The 20458-nt window shown below is 42.7% G+C and overlaps 1 protein-coding gene across 25 annotated transcripts in view; it reads left to right on the top strand.

The window, feature by feature from the left end:
- The first annotated feature begins 963 nt into the window (after positions 1–963).
- Positions 964–20458, top strand: part of kif1b (kinesin family member 1B) — a 66813-nt gene continuing 47318 nt past the window's right edge. For 11 of the 25 annotated variants that reach the window (XM_076878282.1, XM_076878291.1, XM_076878293.1 and 8 more), the window contains exons 1-2: positions 974–1273; positions 2452–2607. In XM_076878282.1, coding sequence (XP_076734397.1) covers positions 2502–2607 — 106 coding nt within the window. In that variant the 5' untranslated portion in view covers positions 974–1273; positions 2452–2501. Of the gene's footprint in view, positions 1274–2451; positions 2608–20458 lie in introns of all 25 variants that reach the window. The other 14 variants (XM_076878292.1, XM_076878298.1, XM_076878294.1 and 11 more) reach the window with 6 other exon arrangements.

Below are 20458 nucleotides of genomic sequence, written 5' to 3' on the forward strand. Positions count from 1 at the left end.
ACAGTGCCAAATTAAAACTGTTGCCTCAAGAAGCTTTATATTATAAGGTGAAGACCAGGAGGAGGCAGGACAAACGACACATTGAAACAGAGAGAGAAAAACAACTATATAAATAGCAAAAAAAAAAAAGCTGGATGTGGCAAATATAATGCAAACCTGTTTTCATTTTGTGTCAGCAAAGGTAACTTCCAGTTCTAGGGAACATAAAAGTTGCAATCTTTTTTTGGAATGTGAATAGGTTAGTCATTGTTCTCAATTAAACTTGGCAACAGTCCAGTATTTACTGGCAAGGACACCTGTTAAACTTTTAACTCCGAGTTCATTCCAAAAAGAAACCGCAACTGCAAAAATATCACAGGAAAGTGAATTGCTTTGAATCAAACCTGCCTCTTAATGGTTCTTGCCAGACTGTTAAAAGGAAGTTTTTCCTTCCCCTTGTCTCCATGTGCTTGCTCAAAGGGGTTGTCTGATTGTTGAGTTTTATTCTGTATTATTGTATGGTCTTTACAATAAAAAAAAAAGCGCCTTGAGGCAACTGCCGTAGTCATTTGGCGCTAAATGAGTAAAATTTAATTGAACTGGTTATATTCAAACACAGCAGGAAATGTATTTGCTCATTTTATTTTGTTTTATGGTCAGTGACATCTCTTGTGCCTGCTTTAAGGCAATATTATAATTATAATAATTATATTAGCAAAAATATAAATAATTTGGTTTATAAATTCGTGATGCACGGAAAAGTTACGTCGCTAGGCGGCGATCTTTGCGGTAACCCACGGTGCTGCGGGTAGCAGTAATGAGAAATCCTGCAGTGTGGCGTCACGGGCGAAAAAAAGGGAGCGACACCCCACCTATTCCCTCCCCCTTCGCGACCCCGAGTCACGCCATAGGCTCTTCGCCGCATTAGTCGCCGCTCTCTGTTTGCTCATTGGCCCGCCAGCCTGTCCGTGAGCGCGCTGAGAGGGAGTTGACGTAATCTCTTCGGTAAATCGAGACAATCTACCAATTCTTCTTCTCGCTAGTGTGCAGATAGGCGTCCGCCGTTCATCTGTAAGGGAGACTAAAGTAGTCAACGAAGTGGCCGTTTCCAAATACAAATCCTTCCACCGGAGGATACCGCTATAATGGGTGTTTTTCACGGAAATGGACTTTATAGCAGTTTCCTTGCGCACAGATTCTGATAGAAACAACACATTTTGACGCCTGCTAGCTAGCGTTAGTTCTCGCCACTGTCCGGTGGTTTTGGTTTTGTCTTTTGCAAGAGTCTCCAAGCGTAAGTATATATTTTTAAAAATAATATATTTATATTTTGGGGGACTGTTGTGCACTGGGTTGTTATTACAGTTTAGTTTCAACGATGGATAGGGAGCAGTTGTCTGTGTCAACTAATACATGTCCGGTGGTCAGTGGACCTCTACGTGGCCATGGTTGCGATAACACAAAAGAATTAAACATATATATGTACTTAATTGTTACAGTATATAGAATAATTTGTTTATAGGTTTAGTTGATTATAGTTGGATAGCTGTTTCCGTTAGACTGTAGGTCGTAAATATTGAAGTCGGAGCCAATAACATTTAACGGGTTAAAGCTAGCTTAAAATAGAAAATATAATTGCTACTGTTGAAAGCTTCGCCTCTGGTAGGATTTAACGTCAAAACGCCTTTAACCCTGCCGGATAGGGTAAATGTGAACAATGTATCCAGTCTGGGCTGCTAAAATAAGCATGCAACTCCTCCCTTGCACTATTCCCCAACATGCAGCGGCGGAGGATTAGCCTACTTCCTAATATCAGCGAATGTGATTTTTTTTAAAAGGGGGAAATTTAAGCTCTTCGTCTGCACAAAACGAACAGTGTCAGATGCAACAGACAGGCCCTCGGTTAGCTGTCCCGCTGTAGCTCTCGCCAAATAGGGGAGATAGGATTTCATGGGCGTATGCTTCGGCAAGTATGGCTGACTGCAAGTACATGGAAAAACATAGGATATTTAGGCTGTGTAGTCACCGGGTGCGGACTGTAAAAACGATGGAAAGTTGTGTGGTATTTTAACGCCACGTTATTTTATCCATGCAACAATCGTGATTTGTGATCTTCGTATTTTGTTTTCGGCTAAAGCGCATTTCACGTAAACGGTGGGTTTATGATATAAATATAAAGGCTTACATCCTCTGTTTGATTTGCTAAATGTATGATCGGCTGCTGTTTACAAAATATTAAAGGCTTCATCGGGTTTGGTCGGCCATATTTGTTGTAGGCTGTTATGACTGAAAATTGGGAGGGGGTGGACTTTCATTGTGTTTGATTTACATTTAGTGAAAACAGGCTCTGCTCCTTTTCACTATAGCACTTTTGTTTTATTTTTAAAGAAGGAAGCAAACATTGTCTTGCTTACCTGCATCACTTATTGTTTTAACTGATGAGATGCACACTTGTTTTTCTGTTTCCTTTAGGAGGGATACACACAAGGGATCTTACAGGGAGACTGACTTAAACTGCAAACATGTCTGGGGCTTCTGTGAAAGTCGCTGTTCGAGTTCGACCCTTCAACTCGAGGGAGATCAGCAAGGAGTCAAAATGTATCATTCAGATGCAAGGCAACACTACAAGTAAGTGGCCTACTGGCACGCATGCAAGACCACCAACACAAACTGGAGGGAAAAAAAGCATCTTGATTTTATGCAGGTCCAGTCTGCAGGAACACTTCGGTGTACCATGCATGCTCCTGCATGTTCTTCCTTTAGGCGTCTTAGCAGAGAACAGTAGAATGAGCAAACTGAATAGTGGACGGTTGGGGACGAGCAGCCTGAAAGAGAATAAAAGGCTTACAGAGTGAAATTCCTCCTCCTCTGGAGGGGTGTGCATGCCAGAGGAGATTCTGTGTGAGAAACGCTTAGTTGGTTCACGCTGGGAGACCCAGGGGTCGTCCCACAGCGTGGCCTGCCAGCACCCCCAGTTCAGCTAGGGTTTATCACACGGCCACTGTTTTTCTTTAATGGATGTGTGTGCTGCTTTATAGTTTATGGTTGCCTTATCTCTTGAGTGTACACAAACAATTTGTGAACAGGTTGTTGGATGCATATAAAACACGATTGGCAGTTAATTATTTACAAGATTTGCATCCCTATTTGAACCACAGTGATTGAGATAGAGATCCAATGTGTATATGTGTCGTTCTGGCTGCTGTTACAACCAGATTTCCGCTTGTGGGACAATTAAAGGATTATTCTATTCTATTCTATTCAAAGTCTGACAGGTTAAGTAAAAATATACATATTTATAACTTTTCTCATGTTGCACTAATCCGTGATTGAGGCATAGGGAAGGATGTTAAGACCATCTAAGATTTATTATGTGATAGTGCCCTTATTTACTGTAAAGCATGCTTGTCGACAGTGTTATATGATAAGCAATAGCAGAGCAAGAAGAGAAAACCTGAACGTGGTTTGCAGTCATGTGATTCAACCTGCTTACTTGTGAGTCATCCGTTACTGTGAAGCACTAGCTGCCTCCTTACTCATGACTCTGTCGTGTGTGCTTCATTCCAGCTGAGCACAAGCTCCACGACGTTAGCGTGGAAGCATTTATTAACCCGCAGTAACGAGACAGCATGTGGAAACAGAAACATGCTCTACCAGCAGGCTCTCGAGTTTTGTCTGTCAGTCTTATATCACCCTCATTAGACTAAGCTTATATGAATCTTCCATAAGATCAAGTGTCCCTACCAGTTATGGCTCACTTGTCCTTTATCTCTCACACTCTACCAAAGAGAAGCTTTGTGTCAAATCCCTAGTAGTTTTACTCTATATCCTTGGGTTTTCATTATGCCAATGTCACCCGAAGGAGCTGGAGGGTGACTCGTGGTTTGTAGCAGAGCTGCAGTGGAATATGCAGCGTTTTGTAGGGGGGTTAGTCAGTGAGTGTGTGTGTGTGAGCGAGCGAGGGAGAGGAGTAGGCTGCGGTACTGCCTACTCTGCCTCCTTTCACATGGGCAGATTGCAGAGCAGAAAGGGAGGCTGGCAGGCGGCCATACTCTCCCTTCGTCAGGACTTCATTGCAGATGGTATGCTGAGAATGAGCTGTCTTATTTGGATGCCGAGAGGCCGAATCTTACCTGATGGCTCAGACACGCACAGGATCATACTGAGACTTTTTTTGTTGTGGTCGTTGTATTCCCCCAGACTTTCTAAAAGCCATTGTGCATTTTTACTCTAACAAAATGAAATAGACACAGCATTGCCATTTGAACAGTATTTTAATAATCAAGATTTTTATGGTATGTTTTTAACAAGATAAATAGATACAATTAGTCACATGAGTGTTACATTTACCAAGGAGTTTTTATTTGTCATCCTAGTGTTTTCTTTCTAAGTGATATGTTCAGCATCCATCTGTGTAAATGTCTAATTTTGCATCATTGAAAAACAAAAATCTAAACATGACTCATCCCAAGTTTACCCAAGTTGTTTGACACCCAAACAGCTTTGGGTATCAAAAACCCAACAACGTAGCCTTTCCAGAAGGCGTGGAAGGTGGCTACGAAACAGTTGGTGTCTGACGTGGTGAAACAACAGCATCTAGAGAAACTTCTAAAATCCATGCTACTGGAAATTCCCTTAAAAAAAATCTCTGGTCAGTATGTTATGTTTTTGCCTGTGTAGGATAAGCTGTGATGTAGCACTAGCCAGTCAGTGTGTGCGCGCAGTATGGGTGTACTTCTAATGTTTTCACTGGTCTTTGCTTGCATTTAAATTGGGCTGAAGGCTGCCTGATGGAAATGGGATGTTGCGTGGTCAGCTTGTATGTGTTTGGCAGATGTGTGTGTTATGCCATGACACTCCCCTTATTGTTGTGACTGGCTCAAGGGCATATGTGCCCGCCTGTGTGCATGTGTCAACAGTACAGAGAAAGATGGCGGTAGGGGGCAAGAACTCGGTCTCTTTCTCGCTCTTTCCCCTTTTCACCATGCAGAGAGGGTTGTCAAGGATAGGATGAGAGCAAAGGAGCAGCAAATTGATTATCCAGTGTGCAGGAAATGTGTCCAAGGCCTCTGCAGGGAGACAGAAACAAAGCAAAGGCCTCATTCAGGAGACGCTCTCAGACATACCAGAGCTAATGTAATTATAAAACAGTGACGCGATGGCCCGCTAATTTTGTGTTGGTACTCCAAATTAGAGATGGACCGATCCGATATTACGTATCGATATCGGTCCGATACTGACCTAAATGACTGGATCGGATATCGGAGAAAAATAAAAAATGTAATCCGATCCATTAAATATCACGAAAGCACCTCACAAAACTTGCAACACACCGTAACTCACCTCAGAACGTTAGCACGTCGGAGCAGTATGCATCACGTGATAGAGCGGCTGTGGCATGCCGACCTGTCAGTGGTCTGGATAGCATTTGGAGCCGATACCGGATTCATATCGGTATCGGCAGATATCCAAATTTATGATATCGGTATCGGTATCGGACATAAAAAAGTGGTATCGTGCCATCTCTACTCCAAATGTTGAATAACTCCAGTACACCCAAACTCCGCCTTAATCTGGGGCCTGATGTGTTCTTCACTTCAGTTTCCATCTTGTTATGCAACTCATGTGTTATGTGCCCCTTGAGCCAGGGAGGAGCCACTCACGATGTATAGCCAGAGATGATCAATAGAGCTTACAAAGCACACAGAGATGTTATGATGAAGCATTTTGTCAACTGATTGCAAACCTGCAGTCTAGTCTAGTCGCTGTCTGGTGTTCAAAATAGTGTTTCTAATGCTTTATCAGTAGTCTACACTAGCCACATTTTCAAGAACGGGATGTTAGACGATATTATCACTTAAGCTAAGAGTAAACAAAATGACCAATTGAAAGCACAAACAGAAGGTCACCACATCAATTAAACCTTCACCTTTCAGATACAATTCACCCAAGTGTGGTCTCACTATGAGGTAAGTGGATGCTGACCTTACCCTGCAGGGAAGAACGAGCTCAGCTCCAGTGTCAGTTACACATAAGAGGAGGCTCTCATCACAGCAGAAATAACAATGAACCATTTTCACGTCAATGAAATGCAGTTATTGGTGGGACATGCAGCAAGGAAGGTGGGTTTGGATGTGGGGCAGTCATACTTTCGCTGAACCCTGTGCAGACAGGGCTGATTGACCCGATTAAGACCAGTAATCCTTTGGCTTGCCTCAGATCACCACGCCCAGAAGCCGTAATCCTTGTGACCCTTGCAGGTGTATACATACCGACATGCACCCGCTCTAGGGTGTTACATTCCTCATCACTCAGATAGTTCTAGAGCCAAACATTCACAAATGTACAGAGCAAACTTTTACATTCAAACATGACCTCCTAATAAGGAGGAAGGACAGGCAGCCTGTGTTTACTGTGTCACGGGACTGTCAGCTGAGAGGCACAAATGCATGTCATGCAGCTCACCCAGTTTTTAGCTGAACTACTGGTAGCAGGTGTCTTACAGAAAGTCACACAGTTAGTGTATCGACGAGCGTGTTAAACTAGCTGTTGAAGCTGGGGAGACTGTGTGCTAATATTGTTATTGTTACGTCTTAACTCACATTTAACATTGCACCTGGTATTTTTGAACAGCGTACAAGCGCTCTGTTCTTGGGATGGGTATCGTTTAGGTTTTATCCGATATCAGTACCAAACCGGTACTTTTGAAATGGTGCCGGTGCTTAAACGGTGCTCGAACCGGTGCTTAAAGAATGGAGAACACAAAATTGGTCCAAAAACCTCTCATGTTCAGCTGTTTTTTTTTTTTTTTTGTTTTTTGTTTTTTTTTGTAAAAAGATAACAATGTTAGCCTTTTCTGCAGCTATAGGGGATTTATGGTATCACTCTTGGCTGGAAGCAGTGCTTAAACAATGGAAAAAAAACACAAACTTTGTCCCAAAACCTCTCATGTTTAACATTTTTCCACTTTTTCTTTGGTCATTTTAGCCTTTTTGGCCAGGGTGACGGGAGTATCTGCCATCAAACAAGAGGACAGCCGCATGTAACTACGACGGTGTTTGCTAGTTCACCTTACATGCATTAATGTAATAACGCGGTTAGCGTACTCAACGTAAATTACACACAAACAACATTAAGCTACTCACGCAGAGAAGAACGGCTGCTGCTGCATCATCATCCGTCATCATTTCTGCTACACTGGCAGGGCTAGGGGCCAGGACTCTACTCTTCGGGTTTTTGGGGGATGTTGCTAACTCCGGGTCCGATAACAGGCACCACACCCGCAGTAGATGTGCACGGTGGGAGGTCTCGCAGCAAGCTATCAAATACGGCGCATTTCTCGGCTTTTAACAAAATGCTATACGTCGTCAGATTCGAGGTGTTACCTCCTTTGCACAGTATCACCTTAAAGCACTTGTTGCTGCTGAGTTTGCATCTTTTGCTGTGAAGTACAGGCAGACTTTGACCGCCTCGCCTTGGGCATTTTTAATCTGTTGCTCTGCTCTAAAAGAACCTACGTACCTGGGCCCGCCTACTATCCTTGGAAACGTAAAATGATTGGCTAGAATATAAAGTGTATGACATCTCAGGAAAAAAAAGCACCGAAATAAAGCACCGAAATGTGCGCTGCTTTTCGGTCTGGTTACTACCGTTTATGTCAGAACCGGTACCCATCCCTGCTCTGCTCACCCTTACCTGTCCATAAACATATTTAAATTTGTAAGCAAGACACCGACTTTTCATGGAGCATTATTGCTAAGTGCACACTATCTGCCTAGCTAGTGTGTGTAAATAATCGTACTAATACTTGTATAACATCTTTCTAGACAGAGTATTCCAAGTACTTTTTTTTTTTTTTAACAAAAAGCAACATGTACCTAGGGCTGGGCGATATGGCCTAAAATCAATATCACGATAAATTGAGCAGTTAACCTCGATAACGATAAATGGACGATAACCACCCCAAGTGCCAAAAAAAACTAACTTTTTTTTTTTTTTCATTTGATGGGGCTGTGGCAGGCAGCATCGTTCCTCCAGTTATTTTGATAATATTATTCCCCCTAGACCTATTCATTGCAATTATATTATTACCACTTTAAAGGACTGTAAAATGTCACTGAAAATAAATGAAGACAATAGTAGTAAGTACTTTTAGTGGTTAAGATTTATTAAATGAACAAAATAAAAAGTGTAGGATACAATATGTAACCATGCTCTCTAAAAAATGTGTATCCCTTGTAAACAAAATAGTTTAATAATAAATATGTTTCACATTGGCTATTCACACCCTCACCGTCGTGAGGGTGTCACCGCAGTTTGTCACACTGCGCACGCGCAAACACAAATGTCAGCGAAAAAGACGGCGTAGCACGGCAGTGCAGCGTGTGATCTGGACACAAGCGATGGAGGGAACTTGTAGAACTTTGGAAAGCTCATCCGAGCCTTTTCGATGTGGCCTCACAAAATGATCACGACCACAACATCCGTGAAAATAGTTGGATCTACACTGCTGCTCAATCACAGCTGCCTGATCAATGTTTTTCATTAGCAATTTAGCAAAGTTGATGGTGGTGGTGTGCGTGTCTGTGTGAGTGAAAGACAGAGAGGGAGAGCGAGCGACAGAATTTCTGTTATAACCTTCGTTTTATGTACGCACAGTGTGAGCACTCAGGTCGCATCAGAGCATCGGGGCGTATAGTGTGAGACCCTGCATCGTGACCTATGAACTTCTAACCCCTGCGAGTCAATCGTACAGTTTGAGCAGGAGCTGAATCGCGCGACTGAAAAAAATCGCACAGTGTCTGCCCAACAGGTAGTAGAGTCACGTGACTCCACCCCGTCAAGTCTGTAACGTAGCACAGCGTCTTAAAGGGACATGAACATCACCAACCTGCACATGCCTTTTTCTTTTTTTTTTTAAAATACCGAATTTACCGACATGGGCAAAATGACGTCGATGAGAGTCATAAATTTCGGTAACGATAAATTTTTGATATATCGCCCAGCCCTACATGTACCCATTCAGATAACCACTCATGCAGCGCTTTATTCTGTGCCTTTTAAGCACTTTCTATCATATGCACACTGACTCTGATGGATCCATCAGGAGGCATTCAGGATTCACCATCTTGCTTGAAGCTTCTTTGACATATGAAATGTACCAAGCCATAAACCCTAGACCAAGGTACATGCCAAACTTATAAACAGGAAATAGAAACCCTGTAAGGGTCTGATGAGCTGTGCCTCATGAAACCACTGTCATATGTTCTGTGGTTGTCTTCTGTAGTAGTCAAAGCAATAGCAATACTAAAACATCTGCAGTGAATGAATAAAAGCTTCTCTTTTTCTGTATTCTTTGCTTTTTTTAAAATGCATATGAGGGAAACCCACCATATGCCTTTTATAATATTTTGTTATAATATTTTTGCCTTGTGGTTCTTCATGACGCTCTGTTTGGGGTCAGCTTTGCAAATTGTTGTTAAATGCTGATGTTCTGGCAGTTATTGAAAGCGACTGGTGGACATATGTTTGGGACGTTTGAATAGACACGGTCACTTTGTAATAGCATGTAGGCTGCTGAATGCTGACCTAGTTACAACAATACTAACCATAGGTTTTAATCAGACATTCTCAGGTACTGGAATCGTCTCTGATTCTCAGATTCTTTTGATAAGCTTCTCTTCATGTGTCACATGTTTGGCAAATGGCACCATTCTTATTTAAGATGAGAAACAAAGCATTGCACAGAGCCCCGATGGCCTTACCCATTAACACTGAATTATGTTTCGTTAATAAGAAATGAATAAGAACCCACAACAGTGCATTGCTCATGAGGGTGAAGCTGCCATATTCTAGATGTGGCTGAGGTCAGAAGGGAAAGTGTTAAACTCAAAGTGGTTACAGCTTTGTAACTGACCAAGTTTCTTGTGGTTTTCACTTCAGTTTTTGTTTGCTTTTTGGCAGCTAGGTTTTATTTTGTTTCCAGTGTTCCTCCTTTTAAACATTTTACTTTAGTCAACATCAATTTACTTACTCAGTAATCTACATAATTATGCACACTCATTTGCTCAAACTGCAAACAGTTTTTCATGTTTAGCATGTTGTTTGGGCCATAGTCTGTGGAAAATGGGATCCTGATGTCAACTGAAGTGAGTGACACAAGGCATTGTGGGATTTCTTGGTACAGAAACTATGGAAGGAGTCTGAGCAGTAATTTCTCAGACTTAGAAAAACTGTGGACGCAGCGACGCTTGCTGTGGTCGAGCTAGACTAATGAAATATCTTAATAACATGCAGGGCTGTAATGTACTGTGTATTATAAGCCGTGGACTGTCATTAACAGAAGCTACAGCCAAACAGAGAAGAGACATCTGCTGTTATATATCAGCGTCCTAGCAGATGGATAGAAACACCTCATTAATTGATGCACTCCATCTATTGAGCTAACGCAGCCTGAGATCTGGGTAGAGTTAGCTACTCGTCATCATGGTTAAAGATTAAGCCATGGCAGATTTTACTTTTCTCTCCAGAATTTTAGTTCAATAACTGGATTTTTAAAATGGTCTTCTTTGGCTCTCGGGGAGATTTCTCTAAGCCTAAACAATTATTAACCCAGAGTATAACAGATGTCTGCTTTAGAAGGCAGAGAGGCTCTCACTGAGATCACCCAACCATTCTCCATGTTGACACAGATCAGGCCAGTTGCTTTCCATTTCCATTGTTGATTATTTATTTGCTTTTTGTTTTTCTGTTTTGTCATATCTTTGTGTTTTAATTGCTACATGAAAACAAAGACACCACAAACCTCTTTTTTGCAAACACTTGCAGCAAATGTCATAGTTGGATGACGTGATCCTCGGTTGTAACTTGAAGGCTTGAGGATCAGCTCCAGATGTCTTTAAGCGTAGGTATTACCAGTGCCATAAAGCAGTACATCTGGAAAAGCAGCATACCTCCTGATCTCACGAGGTTTATTTTTCTCACATAGCACACTAGCTAGAAATTTGCCATACTCATCTTATGGTTACGTTTTTTTCCATGCATCCCATTGGTTAAATTCTATCTACCTCATTGTTTTTAGCTTTTCAGCCTGCGACAGAGATCAGAAAATCTGAGTGAGCCTTTTGCAGAAAAAAGTGGGATATTAGAGGAGCTGACTGGTGGGGGGGGAGGGGGTGTGCAAACGCAGCCGCAGCAGAGAGACAGTGAAAGTCGTGCATGAGCACACTTCACGTGTAGGACAGCGTGAGGCAGCATCACATAGCAATACATCGTGAGGTTTTGGTCATAATTATGATTGAGGCTGACCGTGCATGTTTGTAGCTTAGCTACCAGTGAAGGGAGACAGTGCCATTATTTTTTTTTACATCCGTTAGTCATAATTGGAAGCCTGTGTTTGCATTTTCACTTCATTATTTAAAATACAAAATGCGAACAGAAATTAGTAGAAATTGAGAGATCTCTGTATTTAGGCTGGTTCAGTTGTTTCTAACTCTCCTTGTTTTTCTTAGCACTGAAAATGTTTCTTTATCACTCTGCTTGTCTCCCTCATGTTATTGCATGATGGCTAAGAAGAATGCAAACATTAAACGTCTGCACAGGATAATCAGCACATGCAGGGTTCAGAGTATAGGATGATGCTTTTGTGCTTTCATTTGATTACCTGCACACCACATAACCAGCAGGTATTTCTTTAAATGTCTTTGCGTTCCCAACAGCCTGCATCCAACACCATTCATCTCTGACTGGCAGCAAAAAAAAAAGCCAAGATAATGGCATGTTTGTTATCATGTTCCGTCAGTTCTTGGCTTGCTCCTCTTCCCTGCTCTTTGGTTCGGTGCTTAAGTTGACTGAAATGGTCAGACTTTCCCACATTCAAGAAAGTGAATGTGTTTTTAAGTTTTTTGCCCTCACCGACACGGCTCTCTTTCCAGACTGTGTTGTTTGGTTTCCTCCCACAGTCTGGGGCTGAATTCAGAGGCAGCCCAGGGAGCTTTGCAGTCTGAGCACGAGTAGCTTGTTGGTGGGCATCATGCTCCCTGTGTATTATTCATGCGTCCAGAGTGGAGGGTTTGGCAGTGTAATATTTTTGAAACCTTAATTAATCAGGCGGGACAGCTGACCCATGACTAGGTCAGGTACTGGATTCCTTTGCTGGGAAGCTAATGAAGATCATTGGAGTGTACACCCACTCATGGATGCATATGCATGCAGCACACAGACTTTCACACATCACTTTTGTTCTCTGCAGAGAAACTGTTCTGTGAAAGGTTCACTCATCTAATGTTAACATGATGCATCAATCTCTGCTTAACCCTAATGTTTGGTTTTTTGAAAGATGTACACCAGAGGAAAAGAAATGTGAGGTTTTCACCGATCCATGCGCCTGCTCCGTGTTCATGATGTCACAATGCGTACAGAAAGCCAGGGAACATTTAAAGTAAGACTTGTGTTGCAGAGTAGAGGCTAGTTAAGAAAATCCAGGTCACTGCTCTGTAAAATAGGAGCTTGTTGTGAGCAGTGCTGTCTTCCCCGTGTCTGCACAGCTCGGTCTCCACCGTTGTTCCCACTGTTTTTGGGCCATATGATAATCTGAGCACTGAAGAGATGCTCTGAGGATTTCTGCACTGAATTTTTTCTTTTTCCTTCTGTCTTTGATTTTTTTTTAATTTACTCCCCCTCCTTTTTAAGCACAAATTCAAATATGCAGATATCTGGAACTGGATTCAACGACCCTAAAAGTGAGGTGACCCCAAAACTGATATAAACATTGTCTACTGACATCAATAAATGTCATGTTGTGTGGCTCCACAAGCTGAATATTGGCTGCTTAAACCATTGCATCCCCACTGTTTTTAGACAGACTTCAGATGTTGTTCTATCATGATTTAAATATAAAAACAAGTAATGCTGCACTGCCGATCCATTCATTTATACTTGTCAAAGAAACTTTCCTTCCTTCAGGATTTATTGTTTCTGACGGTAGGGCACTGCACTCATGTTAAAGTCATAGGTTACTGGAGTTGAATCAGCCCCTCTCTCCCTTTTTTTGCTCTTCTTGTCATTTTTATGACTTTTCAGCTGTAATTTCATGTTTTATACCATCATCTGTGTGTAAATGTTATTAATTAATCACTGCTCTAACTCGCAATGTTGATCACCTCAGTTGAGTTGACATTAAAATCTTGTTCTGTAGTGTGCAACCAAATTTTCTAAAAATTTAAACTTTAGAGGAACTGCTTTCTCTGTAAATATTTTCAGTTCCTCTTTTTTTAGTTGAGCACGTGCAGCTCCACGGGCTTATTGTGCCAAGATTAATGCAGGAAATATTCAGTGCTCTAAAAGTAAGTGCTATTTTTAAATTGGAATATACCAGACTCTTTTAAAGCTGAGCTGGACGTGCTGAGCTACTTCTCGGCACAGGTTGTCATGGGAAAGACCTTTGACCTTTTGAGGCAGCACCTGCACCAAGGAGAATATAATTCTTGGAAAAGCGGTGCCTCTTGAAGCTGTGAAATTGGCTGAAAAAAGCTAATTTTTTCAGCCAATTTTTTCGCCGGTACGAGATTCCGGAATGGCACCACTTACCTCAACATCCAGCTGTGAAAGCTGCATCAACCTGAGCCAAAAAGTGATCGAGCTGGAACAAAGGATATCCACGCTATACCAAATCCAGGGGGCTGAATGCGAACTTGACACGATCCTCCTTGGCAAAGCTCAAACCACCGCTACTAGCGCTGAGCTAGCCGACACAGTGCACCATCCAGCTGCTGTGTCCCAAGATCCCGCCAACAGTCAACACAGGCTCTCAACTTGCGTCGCTGGTGCTTCTGCCAAGGACGAGAACTCCTGGTTTCAGCTAGGGGCCAGACCCAAGGCTCTGGTCAGCTCCACTCCACTCCAACCAGCGCCAGCGCCATGGACCATGGTTGAGACGCGTGGTGGCTGCAGAGGGGGCAGGAGGATCCGTCTCTCGCACCCTCACCCCTCCGGTGCGGTAGTATTGGAGAATAAATTCAATGTCCTGGATCCTGTGGACTTTCCTCCTCTGACCGCTAGCCCTCGCCATCCTGCTGTGTCGCTGAGGTCTGCGCCATCTCCACCACTACGCCCCCGGAGCCGCGGCGGGCAACCCGACGCTGTGGTGCAAACTCACCGCGGAGAGCTGTGCTTTACCCCGGCTCCTCGGAGAAGAGGACCCACGGCGCGGCTACCTGGGAGTCACTCACGCAGTCCGGCTGGCGCATCTCCATCTGAACACCCCCGGTGTCGCGGCGCGGGCGTCTCAGATGGCCAACAGCCCTCGGTGGCACCTCCTCTCTCCACGCTGGTCCTCAGGGATTCCATCGTCAGGAACGTGCGGATGAGGGGGGCGCTCACGCTGTCGTTCCCGGGAGCCACTGTTGTTGACATAGTGGACAGAATTCCCAACATTCTGGCATCCCACCCACAGGTTAACCGGCTCATCATCCACATCGGCACCAATGACATCCCCAAACAGCAATCTGAGCTGCTGAAGTTGGACTTCCTCGAACTCTTCAGCCTCCTTGGTCAGTTGCAGGTGAGTGCTTTTATCTCTGGGCCCACCCCCACCTGTGGCAGAGGGATAGGCCGTTTCAGCCGGCTGCTCAGCCTTAACACCTGGCTTTTCTCTGCCTGTATCTCCCACGGCGTGGGTTTTATTAACAACTTTGATGCCTTCTGGGAGAGGAGGCATCTTTTTGGGGCAGACGGGCTCCACCTCAACGCCTGGGGACGCCGTTTGCTGTCCGCCAATTTGGCATTTGGCGTACAGCACTCCCGCACATCGCCACTGTCTGCCACTGACTGATGTTCCCCTGGTCCCAGCTCCTATATTTGTTCCACTTTTAACAGTAATACACAAAACTCTGGACTAGGACCTTTCTCTCCCACAGTCAACACAATACCCGTCATAATCACAAACAGAGAGCAACAGAATTATCATAAATCCAGTAACTCCAAAAACATTAATAACCTCCGGCCTCTTCAAAAATATCAACATCCATTCAACTCTATTGTCAATAATCCACCAGTCTCAATCAGTATGGCACTTTTAAATGTACGCTCTCTGTCGAACAAGTCTTTTATTATTAATGATTTAATTTTAGATAATAAACTTGACTGTTTATTTTTAACTGAAACATGGCTGGGCTCGGATGCACCAGTTGTTCTCACTGAGGCCTCCCCACCAAATTTTAATTTCTCTTTTTCTATTAGAAGTGGTAAGAGAGGTGGTGGGACTGCATCTTTAGCCAACAACACACTCACCACCAAACAAATTTTATTTGATCATTTTACCACTTTTGAATTCCATGCTATTGTTTTCAGCAGCCCTCCAGTTTTATCTGTCACAATTTATAGACCACCTAAAGACAGCGCTGCTTTTATCAAGGAATTCTCAGAATTTTTAACAAACATACATTCAAAATATAATCTGATAATTTTAACCGGTGATTTTAACCTGCACATAGATAATCCTTCTGACCCTGCAACAAAAGAATTCTTAAACATTCTTCACTGTTTGGATTTTATCCAGCACGTCACGCAGCCGACTCACAACAGAGGACACACTCTGGACCTGGTCATCACCCATGGGCTGTCCACCAGCGTGTCCTCTGTTGTTGACTTGGCTGTCTCTGACCACTACTGTGTGTTTTTTAACATCACCGGTTTTATTCAGCGGAAGACCTCGGTGCGAACTGTGAGGAGGCGCTATCTAACCTCTGAAGTGGCTGCAAATTTTACCAGGGTTTTAGTCAAATGCCATCCTGTGATTTTACCTGCACCCTGCGATTTGATTTTTAGTTATTTTAACAGCAAACTGAAGAAAAGCCTTGACTCCGTTGCTCCACTCACCACCAAAAAGATTAACGTAAAACATGCATCACCCTGGAGAAACGAAGAAGTCAAAAAACTCAAAAGAAATTGCAGGGCAGCAGAAAGGAGATGGAGGAAAAATAAAAATAATATCAACCATCAAATATTTTCCGAGCAACTTAAAATGTACAATAATACATTAAGGAAGTCAAGAAATTCATACTTCGCCAAAATAATCAGTATTAACAAAAATAATCCCAAGGTCCTCTTTTCCACCATAGATCATTTATTTAACCCTGATTTTAACAGCTCCCAAAGAACCCCACAGACTCGCTCTGTGAGCAGTTTGCAGACCACTTCAGGGGAAAGATCAGCGCCATCAGATCTGATATTTTATCTAATCGCGATATGATTGTAAACACATCTGAGGGCTCGATTGTACCTGAGGAGACACTGGACAGCTTTGTCCTGGTTAATGCTGAGAACTTTCAGAAGGTTTTCTCCACAGTGAGACCCACCACATGTCTTTTAGATCCAATCCCTTCTTCACTCTTTAAAACACTTTATGGATTTTTTGAGGCTGAGCTTTTATACATGATGAATTGCTCTCTTCAGTTGGGTGTCTTCCCTGCTGCCTTTAAAACGGCGGTGGTGAGGCCCCTTCTGAAGAAGAGCAATTTGGATTGTAATGATTTTAATAACTACAGACCTGTATCCAACTTACCATTTTTAAGTAAAGTCTTAGAAAAACTTGTTTTTACTCAGATTACTGATTTTCTCAATGATAGACAGATCCTGGAGATATTCCAGTCTGGATTTAGGGTGAACCACAGCACAGAGACGGCTCTCCTAAAGGTTTTAAATGATCTTAGATGTAACTGGGACGCCCAAAAGCTCTCAGTCCTGGTGCTACTGGATCTAAGCGCAGCCTTTGATACAGTAGACCACGCTATTCTTTTAAACAGACTAAAACACATGGTGGGCCTTTCTGGTGCTGTACACAACTGGTTCACTTCCTATCTCTCTGACAGAACTTTTATGGTGAGTATGGATACATGCTCCTCTAAGATCCATAAAATGACATGTGGTGTGCCTCAAGGGTCGGTTCTAGGCCCTGTACTTTTTAATTTGTATATGTTGCCTCTCGGCAGTGTCATCAGGAGGCATGGAGTGAACTTCCACAGTTACGCTGATGACACGCAGCTGTACATCTCCGTGTCTCCTGATGACACCAGACCAATGGATGCCCTTTTTAACTGTATCTTAGATATACGATCTTGGATGGCAGAAAACTTTTTACAGCTTAACCAGGACAAAACTGAAGTTTTAATTGTCAGTCCTGAGGCTCAGAGAGAGAAACTCTTGTCTAAATTAGAGGCATTTTCACTATGTCCTTCGCTACAAGTGAAAAACCTGGGTGTTATTTTTGACTCTGAGCTTGGTTTTATCCCACATGTTAAACATGTAACCAAAATTGGATTTTATCATCTAAAAAATATAGCCAGAGTCCGCCCTATTCTCTCTCGGGCCAACACGGAGATGCTGATGCATGCTTTTATTACCAGTCGCATTGATTACTGTAATGCCCTGCTCTCTGGTCTTCCTAAGAAGAATATTTCAACTTTACAACTCTTGCAAAACTCGGCAGCTCGTGTGCTGACGAAGACCAGAGGGCGGGCCCACATTACACCGGTTTTAGAATCGCTGCACTGGCTCCCCGTGTGTTTCAGGATCGATTTTAAAGTTCTTTTATTGGTTTTTAAATGTCTTAATGGTCTTGGGCCTTCTTATCTCTCAGATCTGCTTTTACCATACGAACCCTCGCGGACCCTGAGGTCCTCTGGTACTGGCCTTTTGATTGTCCCTAAAGTCAGGACACATACTCACGGAGAGGCAGCTTTTCAGTGGTATGGTCCTCGTCTGTGGAACAGCCTGCCGGAGGAGCTCAGGGCCGCAGAGAACGTACATGTTTTTAAGAACAGGCTCAAGACCCACCTTTTTAATTTAGCTTTTACTTAGCGTTTATTTATTTTTTATGCTTATTTATTCTATCCTGTTATTCTATTATTAATTTAGGATTTACCTAATATTTCTTGATTTTATTCTTATTCATTTTTTAATCTTCTTACTCTATTTATATTTATATTTATATTGTATCCTGTTCTTATTTATTTTATCATTTTACCCTGTATACATCGTATTGCGTCATATCTCCAGTGTTTCCTCGGAGGGCGCTCTCTGCACCGGGGCTGTTATTGACCGTGGCTGCTGGGTCTCTGGGGTCCTCTCAGCCTGGTTGGGGGGCTCCTTTGCCTCCCTCCGGCTGTGTGCCCAGCCCGGAGGCTGCGGTCTGTGACCGGCTCCCGGTGCAGACGGCTCTCTGTTATGTTTCCTCACTTGGCTCATGCGAGCCCAGCCCAATTTTTACTCTTTAAGTGTGCGCGTGTGTGTATGTGTGTGTGGGTGGGGGTGGGGGGATATATGTGTATTGAGAGTGTGGGGAGTGAGTTGGAGGGTGGGGTGGGCTGCTTTTAACTATGTAAAGCACTTTGTGCTGCATTTTTTCTGTATGAAAAGTGCTTTATAAATAAAGATTGATTGATTGATTGAATTAAAGGTCCTGGAGTAGAGCAGGGCGATATGACCAAAAATATTTATCACGATATACAGTTGAAAATTTGCGATAACGATATAACTGTCGATATAATTGACAATCGACAAAATACTTTACAACTCCACAACTTTATTAGTGCAAAAAAAAGTGCATTAAAGTTATATAACAATTTAGCAGTTCAAATGCAAATTCCTTGCTGACAGTTTAACCAAAATGCATTTCCAGAGGAAATTGGCCGACATATCCTGAGCATAACAATGTATAATATCCACAAAACTTAAAAAGAGGTTATACACACACACACAATACGGTAATATTATGTTGAAGCACAGTACGTATCACTCCGCGAAGCTCCTGCCTACGATAGCCGTAATGCTCCAACAATCCATCAAGCGGTGCGGCTTCGTAGCTCAGCAAAGTCGTACTAAAACATTTGACAGATTTTCGAGCGCCGTGTACATAAAATCATTTCGAGGTCAGTAAACACAACCAGAATTAATACATAAGGCACACGGGATTATAAGGGGCACTTTTGATTTTCAGAAAAATCAAAGGATTGATGTTAAGTGTGCCATATTTTCCAAAAAACACGGTAATAACGGCGGCCCGCTAGCATGCTCTACCAAAAATAGTGGTTTGTTGTGTATCTGATGGACGAAAGCCAAACCAGTTCCACACCACTGAAGTTGCAGCATTTTTACAAACCAATTCTGGTTCATCTGTTTCAGTCAACGATCCGCTTTCGCCCATCTCATTCTCTGTCGCCGCCATGCTTTTTCCACCATGTGCCTATGAAAATAAAGGCACTGAGCATGCGCGTTTTACCCATATTCTATCGCGATATTTCATTTTCTTATCGTTGCCCAACATTATACCGGTATTACTGTGAACGGTATGATATGGCCCAGCCCTATCCTGGAGTATGTTCCCAGAGTTTAGGTTGACATACAGAGTTTAGGTAATTAGAATTGAAACCATTTTTTTTTCTTTCTTTCTTTCTTTCTTTCTTTCTTTCTTTCTTTCTTTCTTTCTTTCTTTCTTTCTTTCTTTCTTTCTTTCTTTCTTTCTTTCTTTCTTTCTTTCTTTCTTTCTTTCTTTCTTTTTTTTTTTTTTTTTTTTTTTTTTAAATTAAGAAAGAAAGAATTTAGTCTTATTTCAGCATTGATTTCATTAACCCTGCATGCCATCACCTGTGAGGCTGCCTGGCATCCCTCTCTCTTTGTTGTAGTTCTGTGTTTGTTTAGCTCCTGAATGGAGTCCTGCTGGCCTTGCATGTTTTCTCTATCTGGTGGCTTCTAGAAGCCTCTCTGTAGTCTCTGTTATCCTGGACTCAGTGAGTCCACATAAGCTGCTAATATCAAGAGGTAGTTGGAGCACTCGCCAGCTATCAGTGTCTGTGGGCTCAGAGCAATGTATGGTTTGGCTACAAGTTCAGCGGAAAGGTTGGGCGGCTGAAATCTGTCCATTCCTTCCTGTCACTGACAGTCTGTCGGCATGCTAGGCACTAACTGCCATCTGCTGCTGTATAAATAGACAGTCGTCAGAGCTGGAACAGCTGGCACATGGGCCGGCCAGGGCTGCGCTTCTCCCACTGCTTTCTAGCTAAACAGGCAACTCCACCTATGATCAGGTTACGCATGTGGGGCTTTTTTGTTTCCTTTTGGAACAACTTTTGTTAAAAATGTATTGATTCAAGATTTTCAGCGATTTCTTATTTCTCACCATGCTAACAAGAAACCCAGTATCCTAAATTGGGGCGAGGAATTAAGAGAAAGCCTGTTACCACATACATATATGCATATTAAGGGGAAAAAAAGCATACTCCTACTAGACTGCCTCTCTTTTCTCTCTACTATCACTCAAAATGCTTTAAAGAAATCCTCTTAAGTTGGTAGGTGGTGGGATTTATATGTGATAGCTCAGAAACAGAAAGTAAACAGGGGCTTTTTTTTTTTTTTTGCACTACATGCAAACACTGATTTCCTGCTCAGACCATATTTCATCAGATAACCTAGGCGCATGTATTGA

The sequence above is a fragment of the Maylandia zebra genome, linkage group LG20 (assembly GCF_041146795.1).
Source record: "Maylandia zebra isolate NMK-2024a linkage group LG20, Mzebra_GT3a, whole genome shotgun sequence".
Taxonomy (NCBI): Eukaryota; Metazoa; Chordata; class Actinopteri; order Cichliformes; family Cichlidae; genus Maylandia; species Maylandia zebra.